Raw genomic sequence first — 12,032 nt, 5'->3', positions numbered from 1 at the left:
GCAATAAATAAAATTTTGTTTTATATTATTTATTTATCCTTACAATGGCATGCATGAAAAATTGATGTTTGAAGATTTCTATTATTAGCAATAATGGATTTGATTCTTAATTATGTTATTTGTGGAAATGTCAAGAATTTACCAAATAGGGAGAGTTTCTCATCGTCCAAGTTTCAATTGTACAGAAACTTGGAATCATGCAACGTGTATGATGAATGAAAAACTTTCACATTTGGAAATTAGACTATTTCGTTGACAAAGTGTCAAGTGAAGGACTAAGAGATTGAGTACACAAAGTTGTGTGTTGATCAAGTCCACCACAAGAGTAACAAAGATATTTGTCATGATTTACTAAAAGTTTTAGTAAATATGATTATACTTGTAAGATTAAATGTAATTCTGAATTGATTAAAAGAGTTTAATTCAATAGCAGAACAAATAAGAAGAATCAAGTAGGCAGAAAGATAAAAGTTTCTCTATTCTAAGAAGAAGGGAGAGTACCTTTTATTATGTTTTATGATAGGTCTTAATGATTAAGAACCATATCTTAATTGATCCTCTAAGTGAGTCTTAGTATAATTGTATGTCTGAGAAGAGGAATCAAGAATTGAAGAAATGGTTAAATCAAGAAGTCAATCATACTTCGTTCCAAAACAAGTCTTAGAGTTAAGATTGTGACATTGAGTGACAAGTCTTAAGAAGGTTTATAACATTCATCAAATGTAGAATTTGGAAAAAGGTTTTCTTATTCTTGCACATTTGAAATTGGTAAGTTGTGATGTCTTGGATTAGACAAAGACCAACGAGGACCAATTTTGTGAAGTGTTTTGTCTTGATAAAAGCTACACTAACTCTTGAATATTTGTTTGTCAAGAAATGTTTATTGACAAGAGAATCTTATATGTCAAGGAGTCAGTGGGAGTCTTAATGGTCTTGAAAGGGTTCAAGAACAAATCAAAATAAACCTTATCAAACATCACTAGCACACGACTTGAGGTTTGCAACCTATCGTGTTGACACTATCTTGTTTCTGTGCCATTCCAATTGAGTTAATTATGCATGTGAGTTCTATGAGTTCTCATTGGAACGCATAAATGGCAAGCACCTTGATCAATGAAAAGTACATTGATAGGAAAGGGTGAGCTGCTTAACTACTTCGAAGACATGGTGAGCACTCATGTTACCATGAGGCAAGAAATCAAGATTGGGAAGGTTCGATCCATATGAGTTTGAATTTGTCGTAAACTTTGGTTTTGACAAATTCACATGGACAGGAACACATACACCATTAAAATAAGTATCATAAGATTCCCTCTTTCATAAAAAATGACTGTGAGGAAATGCCTTCACTAAGAGAGATTTTAAGAAGATAGTGATATTGAAAATTGGATTCTCGAATTCGATTATGGTTACGGTATCCCTTTCCATGATTCGAATTGTGAGATTTGGCAATTAGTCTGAATTATTTAGACACACATGTGAGCTATTTAAGGCAAAAGTGTACAAGTTTGAGAAGTTTAGATAAAAGGATTATCAAAGCATTAGGTATTAGAAATATGAACTTAAGAAATTCAATAGGTATTGTTTTTCTGGAAGTTAAACTATTTTCTGAATACATGTCAAGGCTAGTGGGAGCATAAGTGTTATGCTTATACGACAATAATCATCATGATAGTGGGAGCATAAATGTTGTGCTTGTATGATTATTAAGGTGTGTATTGCAAGTTAGCAATATTAATTATAGAAAACAAGAGTTAAACCTTGCAAAGTCGTAACGTTTGAAAAGTTGTTTCTCTATAATTAAGGGAGAGAATATTATGCTTCATTTCAAATCTAAAGGTTTAGGTTGTGGATTGTTAATAAATTTAGTCAAGGATACATAGTGCGTTCTTAAATTTCGATTATGATCATGGCATCCCTTTTCATAGTTCGAATTATGAGAACATGACACATTAAATATTATGGCAGAAGATTGATAAAGTATCATATCTTTATGTAAGACATCATGCATCGTGTCCCATACGCTTTGGGTATAGGATCGATTGCAAGGGTTATAATATTTAACCATTCTAAAATTTTCCAAATGTCTAGCGCATTTAGAGGGAAAAAGGACAAGAATCGGTTTTGACTAAGATAATTAAACAACTATTAAAGGACGATCCAAAGTTCGCCGAGGATTGATCGCTTGTGAGTAGTTGGAAGTATAGTATTCGATGGACCATATCGACATTATTGTGAATAGATAAGATTCTATTAAGAATGAGTTGTCATATGGAAAATATAGAAATGGTTCCATATTAGGAGTTGGATATTGAGTGTCTATGTCTAGATTAGAAAATTTTATGCAAAAGGATATTCAAGGAATGTACTTTGAGTGAGAGACATCACGTCTATGGAATTGTATTGTTACAATCTCAGATAGAGGACTTTGTAATTTCATTGGCAATAGTCATTATGACTTCTGTACTATGACATTATGAAAGGATCATTGCATAAAATGTTAGAATCTAGCATATTCTATAAGTGGTAAGAATTTGATATTCTTTCACTTGTGAAAAAGAATTAGGAGTTGTGAAATGAGTATGATTGGAAATGTGTTCATTTGATCTATTTCACAAAGTAAGAACCGTAGGTAAACATTGTGTGCATGCTAAGAGCATGGGACAAGTGTAGTAATAATTCAAGTAAGAAGTTGATTACCTGAAACAACAAATAATGAGTAATCAATATGGTGATAGATAAAAGGCGTTTTATTTATACTCAAAAGTTTGGGGCCATATGGGATTAGTATTATTCTTGTGTTTCACTTTGCATGTTTTGACTTCCTGAAAAATTTAATTGGTTCAGAACAGTCAAATTATTCGAACGGACCACAGTCGTTCATATGTTGGAAGTAGGTATGAATGAAGACTGTCGTGAATTGGTGTGTGGATTGTCTAAAGGTATTAGACATAAGCAATTGTTTGTTGCAACGTTCATGAGTGCTTATGAATATGATTTGAGCATTGGATTAAACCCACGCTCACTTGGATGACTTCATGAATTGTATCACGAGTGATTGGTGAGACGATAACATCTTATATTCTTAAAACCGAGATGTGTGAGTTGTATCTTGTGAGTCGGTTGCACATTGATAATATGTAAACGCACTAGTAACTTGGTGTTATAAAACATATTGTTGTGTGTAATTCGGTAAGTGAGTGCAAGCGAGCATTGAGTCAAAGTTTATCCGTTCCTTTTATCCAAAGTAGGATAAAAGCGATATCTTTGGGTCCCTCGATGATTTAGTGATGGCAACTAAGCGCTTGGCTGAGCCGGGACTAATTTGATGTGATCAATTATAGTCTATTGTCAGTCGTCGTAAATCGGAAGTCGGGAAATAGTATAGAGAGAATGATTAGAACTCATGTCTTATATCTATACGATATCTAGAATGGAGGAATATATGATCCCTTATCTAAAGGACACGTGTATCTGATAAGATCAGAGTTGACAGCGGCTTTGGAAAGCTACGATTGCAGATCAGGATCTGAAGTCATACGCAGAATAATTATTAGACTTATCCAAGTGGGAGACTGTTGGATTAGTGTCTAAGTCCATAACTATATTTGGTATGTACTTGACCCGATGGTGCATGGTCCTTTTGGGTTGCCTTCACCAAAGCAACTTGATAGGATGAATTATGGAGAGAAAAGATTAATTATGATTTATTAATATATTATGAGAATAATATATTAAAGGAGAAATCATATTGTTTAATTAATATTAGTCAAGAATTAATAAGAATTAAGTTTGTGGCTAAAAGACATTAATTAAACTTATGGGACTAGAACTATCAATTGTGTGATAGTTGAATATTGGGCTAATGGACTCCATATTAGAGGGGTGGACGAATTCTATGGGGAAACCCATTAGAAATTGTCCTAGGCCTCTAAGGAGGGAGTCCATGGGTTGCTTAGGGCCTAAGCATCCAAATTAGGGTTTCATTGTTAGATAACCCTAATAGCCTCACTATTTAAAGGACCCTTGAGACTCAAAAACGTGGTGAACTTATTCCTTAGGGTTTCCACACGTTTTGGGCAGCCTCCCCTCTCCTTATTCTTCATCCTCTTGCTCTTGGTGTTTGTGAACCATTAGAGGAGTGACATTTGTGACTCTAAGCTTTCTAAAGTCATTACAAGGAGGATTTGAGATTGTTATTGCTATATAACAATCAAGGTAAGATCTAAACCCCATTCATAAGTTAATTTGATTAATTTTATGCTAGAACTAGGGTTTAAAGTCTTGGATGAATTGCATGTACAATAGAGAAACCTAGATCCAAGCATTAGGGTTGCATGAGCACATAGGATGTTCTTATGGCTAAAACCCATCACATTCCACTTCGACTTGGGAGACAAGAAAACTCAAAGCTACTATTTTAAGGGTCTAGAAGGAGACCGGGGGGCCGTTAAGCCGATACGGAGCGAAGATCTGAAGGATTCGAGAGCTGATTAATGACATGATTAACATTCCAGTTGTTTCTATTTGTGTTTTAACTTTCTAAATTTGGGTGTAAAACCCGTTATTTTCATTTGGAGTAGATGAAACTCGATTTTATGTGTCAATTTCAATGATTTTGGATTTTATTAGTTTGTTTATTAATTGTGTTTGATTATTCACATCATCTATCATGTTAAAGTTATGATTTTTATAACCTATTATTGAATTATGTGGTTTTAAGAGGACCAATCTAATTACATTAACTTGACTCTTAATTAGTTTATGGCCATTAAATTGTTAGGATTAGAGATTGATCAAATCCTAGGGTTAGGTAATATTAATCTGTGATTTTGACTGGGTTAGAGAGTTGTAGATATGCATGCTATGCTTCTATTGATTGTCATGCACATTGATAAGAAATCACTAGATCATCTCTTTCATATTCCGAATTCACACTAAATTAATTGTGTTCACTAATTACATGATCATTGTGTTAGTTAATTAATTATTAGTACTAGGATATCCTATCAAAATAACTAGTCACGTTAGAATTTGGTAACCAACTAATAATTCCACCGCACTATTAATGAAATTAAAATTATGGTTTTGGCATGTAATCAAATCAAACCAAAGTACATGAAGTGATTCGTTTTCAATCAGTTTATCTAGTTAAGTTTAGTTATTGATTTATTTGAGATTTAATAATCAAAACCCCCTTTTACTGCTTTCTGTTATTTAGTATAACCTATAAATAAATATTCTAATACTAATTCACTATCGTTCCCCTTGAGTTTTATACCCTTGCTTATCAAAACTATAATACACCCGATCGGGTTTACTGTGTATAAAGTGTGGTTTAGATGCAATAAACTAGAAATTATAAATAAAAGACTAGTGCATTAAAAAACACATCATAAATGTATTTGGCTTCATTTCTTACAACAAAAACACAAACACAGAGGGGTCAAATCCAAAGAAAAAGGAAACCCATGTTTGTTCTTAAGCTACCCCAAGGAACCAAAGGGTAAAAGGTATACGATATAGAAAACAAGAAAATTGTTATAAGTAGAGACATTTTGTTTTCTGAATCCATTCTTCCTTCAGAAACACTAAAGTCGACATACGATGAAGATGATGAACCAATCAAATACCAAGATGACACATGTCATGAAAAACATCCCATCGAACAATATTTCTCACATGATTCCATTAATAAAGGACCACTACAAAGTGATAATAGTAATGACAATATTGTTATCTTCCTATGTACACTAGTCAATGGAGAGGAATAATTGGGGGAGGATAACAATTTTTAAACATAATCATATCTCGAGCCAACTAAACCCATTGATCGGCAAACCTCGGATACCAAGCCTAAAAAATAAACAACAGCTAGAGGCATGAGAACTAAATCATGACCTTAACACTTCAATAACTACCTTGTGAAGCTTCCCCCTTTGGTCAACCACAAGCTTCCCATTACCGATCAAGAGGCCTCAACAGTACACCCATCTCTCACTTTGTTTCAAATGAAAGTTTTTCTAACAATCATAAATCTTATCTAATAGCCATTAACTCAAATATCAAACTAGATTGTCAGGATAAGTACTGGGAAGAAGCCATGCAACAGGAGATTCAAGCTCTCCAACAGAACCAACGATGGATGTTAACTGATCTACTATATGGAAAATAAGCAATCGAATCCAAATAGGGTTAATAGATAAAGTATAAACCAAATGGAGAATTTTAATGATACAAGACTTGACTCGCTGCAAAAAGAGTTAACACAAATGGTAATGGTTGACTACCACGATATGTTCGTCCCGATCGCCAAGTTCATCAATATGAGAACACTTCTGGAGGTGGTCATCAAGAAGAACTAGATTATTCACCAACTCGATGTCAAAAATGCATTCCTACATATAGATTTACATGAGGAAGTGTAAATGAAGACTTCTCAAGCGTTTGCTCAGGATAATGAAACGCTGGTTTGTCAGTTGTGAAAATCATTACATGGCTTGAAGCAAGTGTTTTAGAATTGGTATCACAAATTCACCACATTTCTTTTAAACATAAAGTTGAGTCAATCCAAGGTCTACCACTCTTTGTTCATACAAAAGGACGAAGAAAGCTTTGTTGTCATTTTAATTTATGTGGATAAAGTTATTATAGTTGGTAACAACCTCGATCGAATTTAGAAAATAAGAAACAGATTGATGAAGCCTTAAACATCAAGGACATTGGTGCATTAAAATATGTCCTTGGTATAGAATTAGCAAGGACACACTACAACTTGGTTCTAAGCCAACGAAAGTATGTTTTGGACATCCTTGAAGATAATGGGATGTCGGGGTGTAAGCCGAGTTCATTTCCCATTGAGCAAAACTTGATGTTAGATAAAGGAGAATCAGACGCTATGGTTGAATCTAGCCAATATCGCCGACTCATAAAGCGACTACTTTACCTCAAGGCTACTCGTTGTGACATAACATATGTTGTTAATGTCCTAAGTCAGTTTGTTGTTGATCCTTGATAATTTCATATGAAGGCTGTGAATTGGATGCTTATGTACTTAAAAGGAACACCGGGTCAAGGAATCCTCCTTCCTCGTATGGGAGAATCAGTATTAACTGCATTTTATGATTCTGATTGGCTCGGATGTCCTTATACCATACGTTCTAGAATGGCATACTTGCGCATTCTTGGAGGTGTGCCTATCTCCTGGAAAACAAAAAAATATCGGTTGTCTCCCGATCATCCATGGAAGAAGAGTATCGAGCAATGGCTTCTTCGGTTAGTGAAGTTATATGGATGTGATGGCTGCTTGATGATATGTAAGTGTTCATTGACTCGCCACCCACATTATTTTGTGACAACCAGATTGCACGCCACAATTATAACAATCCAATATTCCATGAACGCACAAAACATGTCTATAGTGATTGTTTCTTTGTCCGTGAAATAGTTGCTTCTCAAGAAATTCCTCCAATGAAGATTGACAATAAAATGCAAGTCGCTGACTTACTGACAAATGGGCTTGGCATACATCAACTTCTATTCTTCCATGGAAAGATGGGCATTAAGAATTTACATGCTCCATCTTGAGGGGCAGTATAGGATATAGGATAATATTTTATGTTTCTCGTTTGCTATTATGCTTATCATTTCCTAGCTTCTAGCTTATGTTTAGGGTATACTCTTTTCTTGTATATGTTTATTCCCTCTTAAACATGATAATCAATAAGAGATTGAAACAGATTACTCTTGATATCATCAAAATTCTAGAAAAGGTTTTACTTTCCTTGAGACTTTTAAGGGAGTATCCAAACAGAGTATCTAAACAGATCTAAAGGCACTATTATGGTTGTAGGTTGTTATTGGCCTTGACCTTATTTATTTATTTATTTTTTATGTAGGTCTGCCAGTGAGGCTAGCCCACTTGGTAGAGTTGGAAGCCTTTTAAATTGAAGGTCTCAGGTTCAAACGTGGGCATAAGCAAATTAATTAACTTTGTGATTTAACTACTAACCACTAAGCAACCATTCTAAAAATAAAAGTAGACCTAATTTTCTCCCTATATATATTACTCGTAAACCCTATGACTTTAATGTTCCGAAATGAGTAGATCTCTCTAGTTCGTGTGTTGACACAACATGCCTACCCCAATCATATGAACACATTAATTCTTGTGCACTCTTTATTTTCTAAGCATTTTTTATTGTGTGTTTGTCATTTGAAACCCTAATATGATTATAACAATGTAAAAGGAAGAAACAAGTGGAAAGAATATTGTTACCTGGTGCCATGTATCCTATTGTTCCCAAAGTTGTAGTTCTTAGCATAAATTCTTCTTCACCAAACATTTTGGCAATACCGAAATCACAAACACGTGCGTTCATATCATTATCAAGTAGGACATTGCTTGGTTTCAAATCACAATGAATAATAGACGTCGTCTGGCCATGATGTAGATACTCCAGGGCGGATGCAACATCGATCATTATTTGTAGTCGTTGCACAACACTGAGATGATTATTGTGCGAGTACAACCATTGCTCTAGGTTCCCATTCGACATATATTCCATAACTAAGCATCTAAAATCCAAGTTACTGCAACTACTAATGATTCTAACAAGATTCCTATGGCGAATATTGCGTAGTACTCCACATTCAACATCGAAACTCTTTGACCCACGCTCTGAGAGCAAGTTGAAAACTTTTACTGCAACAGTTGCACCATTAGAGAGCTTCCCTTTGTACACCGACCCATAAGCCCCATGCCCAATCAAGTTGCTTTCGTCAAATGATTCTGTTGCTCTTACAAGTTCATAATAAGATAATCTTGTAAGTTGATGACCTAAAGATGGCTCTATATTTTTTCTAATCTTTGTTTTATGTCTTCTCAGTAAATAAACAATGGAAGCTAACCCGACTGCTGATGCGATGATGGGTAATATATACTTGAGAGAAGACAAAAATCTCGACTCATGATGTCCGCTTCTGCATGACAATACTTCCAGTCTTGGTGCACCACATAGATTTTTATTATGCATAAAGGATGAAGCGGTGAAGTTATCAAATTGACCCTTACTTGGGATTTCTCCTTGTAGCATATTGTAAGACAGATTTAAGTGTTCTAGATACCTGAGTGCCTCTAAAGATCTAGGAATCACACCAGACAGATTATTTTGAGATAAATCCAAAGAGTCCAAACTTATTAAGGTGCCAATCGACTCAGGAATTGAACCTTGCAGGTTGTTATGGGCCAAGGAGAGTTTACTCAACATTCGGAAGCCACCTAGGTTAACAGGAATAGCACCTGAAAGTCTATTAAATGACAAGTCCAACGTGCTAAGAGGTGAATTGGAGCTTCCAACACTTGATGGTAAATCACCGATTAAAAGATTTAAAGACAAGTTTAGGACCACAAGCGATTTATGGCTCCACAGTGTCGCTGGTATGGTGGAGTTGAATGTATTGGAGTCCAAGAATAACCACGCAAGAGAACCAATATCTCCCAAGCATGGTGGTATATTTCCTGAGAGCCGGTTGTTACTTAAATATAATTCGCCCATGTTTTTCAAGAGACAAAATTCACGTGGAATCTTTCCTTGTAATCTGTTACTTTCAAGATACAATTGGCCAATATTTTCCAGCTTCCCAAGTATTGCAGGGATGTTACCCTCTAACTCATTCATGTCCAAACTTAAAGTTCTCAAACTAGTCAAGTTGCCAATTCCACTTGGAATGTTGCCTTTGATTCCACATTCAAATGCTTGAAATACTTCGAGAGATGTAGAGAGGTTGCCTAAGGAATCTGGAAGGAATGCATTCAATGGGTTTTTTGCAAAGCTGAGCATCCTCAACTTTCGGCAATTTGTCAGTGAAGACAAGAATTCTATTTCTGAACCTTCAGTGGTGAAATAGTTTTGACTGAAATGTAGTCGCTCCAAAAGTTCTAATCTACCAATTATAAATGGTATGGGACCAGTAAAAGAGTTTATAGATACATCTATAGTAGAGAGTTTGGAAGCATTGATGATTGAGTTAGGCAGGCTTCCATGGAATTTGTTATCGCTCAAATATAGTTCTTCAAGATTGGGAAGCCAGAAACCCACCGCTGCAAGTATATCCCCTGAAAATAAATTCCGAGTTAAGTCCAACATCTTAAGTGTTGAGATGTTGAATCTAATATTTCCACTGAAGAAATTTTCTTTTAAACTCAAGTGCTCAAGCTGATCAAGGTAGCAGATCTCATCTGGAATAGCTCCTGCCACAACGTATAAAAAGGGAAATCTGTTAAAAGTTTAATTTTACATAGATATTGTATGTCATTAATTTCGTCACATGGGTGTTAAAATCAAATTAAATTATAAGGAAATCTAGGATGCTTAAGCTTTACAAAATTTATTATTTTTGCCAGGTTTTTCTTAAACCTATATTTGTGCCAGGTTATAAACACTCCACAATAGTAATCTTTTTTAAAAGTTATTTTTGGAAATTAATTAATTTATCTTTCTTTTTTAGCGTATTATATAAACTCTCCTATAATTTTCAAAATTTCAAGTCATTGTTATATTTTTGAAAAAATATAATTAGTTGGTATTATTATTGTATTAAATAAAAAAGCAGAAAAGAGTATGTTACCGTATATGAAACAAGTTTAACGGAAAACTATACTTACCGGTAGGGGTGTTCGTTTAGATTGATCGGTTTGATCCGATCCAATCAATTGAATCCAAATTGATTTCGGTTTTCAAAATATGGATCTGAATAGTCCAAACCAAAATTCAAATTTGATCCGATCCGATCCAATTACAATTCGGTTGGATCGGTTATCATAATTCGGTTTTCAAAAACCGAAATATTTTAAAACGACATATAATTATAATATTTTACAAGCAGCAAAAACAAATTATTTAGTTGTCATTTGAAATTTATAAACAACTAATTAGAAGATATATTATAGTTAAATATTTTATAGGTAGAAAACTTTTGAAAGAAAATGCATATTAATGTTTTTTTATCGGGTGAAATGTATTGAACTTATTTGAAAAAATAAATTACAAATTTAATAAATAACTATAGATATATATTATAAATAGATAAATAATAAATATTTATTCGGTTTTTTTAGACTTTTCGGTTCTTATTTTATAAACCAAAACCAATCCGAAATCCAAAATAATAATTTGGTTTTATTGAAAACCAATCCAAAAATCCGAATATCCGAACCAAATAGTTCAATTGGATAATTCGATTTTATCCGAATAATGAACAACCCTACTTACCGGAGGAAAACCGAGAACCTTTTATCCGCATTGAATTTTGGTATAAAATTTCATATGAGCATTAGGTATGTTTTATAAAAGAGAAAAATAAAAAAATATGAATATGCATCAAAAAATATTTTTTATAAAAATATATTTTTCAAATTATTAAAAACAAAATATATGCGTTTTTTTCACTACATTAAAAAAACTTATTTCAACAAAAATATTCCTTATAATTTTTTTTAATATTTAAAAAATAAGTTTTCAAAAATATATATTTTTGATATATATTCATATTTTTTTGTGTATATATATGCTTATGAAAAAAAATCAATTTTTTCTCTTATTTTTTATTTTGCAATTCTTTTAGATGACCCGTATCTGACTCACATGTGAAATGTGGTGTAAAATTACATATAGAGGAGATATATACATTAAAATCCCAATATTTTCATTGATTTAGCAAGAAAATCCCAAACTTTATTTTTTTGACAGTAAAGTCCAAATTACCGATAGATTTTGATACTTTTACCCTTTTTTTCCGGTTAGCCGGTAATTAAGACTTTTTTTTGTAAAAAAATAAAGTTTAGGACTTTCTTGTCAAATCATCAATTAAAACTTTACTCTAAAAAATCAAAGTTTAGGACTTTCTTGTCAAATCGTTGAAAATATTGGGACTTTAGTGGATATATCCCTTTTTTAGTTAGAAATTTAATGGCATGATACTCTTTAAGCATAAGAGTTATTGAAACATTTTCTAGTCAGGTAGATCCTATT

At 33.4% G+C, this 12,032-nt stretch overlaps 1 protein-coding gene across 2 annotated transcripts in view; it reads right to left on the bottom strand.

The window, feature by feature from the left end:
- LOC111890303 (probable LRR receptor-like serine/threonine-protein kinase At3g47570) overlaps window positions 1-12,032 on the bottom strand; it is a 48,270-nt gene that overhangs the window by 25,119 nt on the left and 11,119 nt on the right. For both annotated transcript variants that reach the window (XM_042896214.2, XM_023886449.3), the window contains exon 3: window positions 8,279-10,252. In XM_042896214.2, the coding sequence (XP_042752148.1) occupies window positions 8,279-10,252 (1,974 nt within the window). The remainder of the gene's footprint in view (window positions 1-8,278; window positions 10,253-12,032) is intronic.

This window comes from Lactuca sativa, chromosome 7 (assembly GCF_002870075.4).
Source record: "Lactuca sativa cultivar Salinas chromosome 7, Lsat_Salinas_v11, whole genome shotgun sequence".
In the NCBI taxonomy this organism is placed as follows: Eukaryota; Viridiplantae; Streptophyta; class Magnoliopsida; order Asterales; family Asteraceae; genus Lactuca; species Lactuca sativa.
The sequence above is the reverse complement of the archived record's forward strand: the minus strand, read 5'-3'. Positions and strand labels throughout refer to the sequence as shown.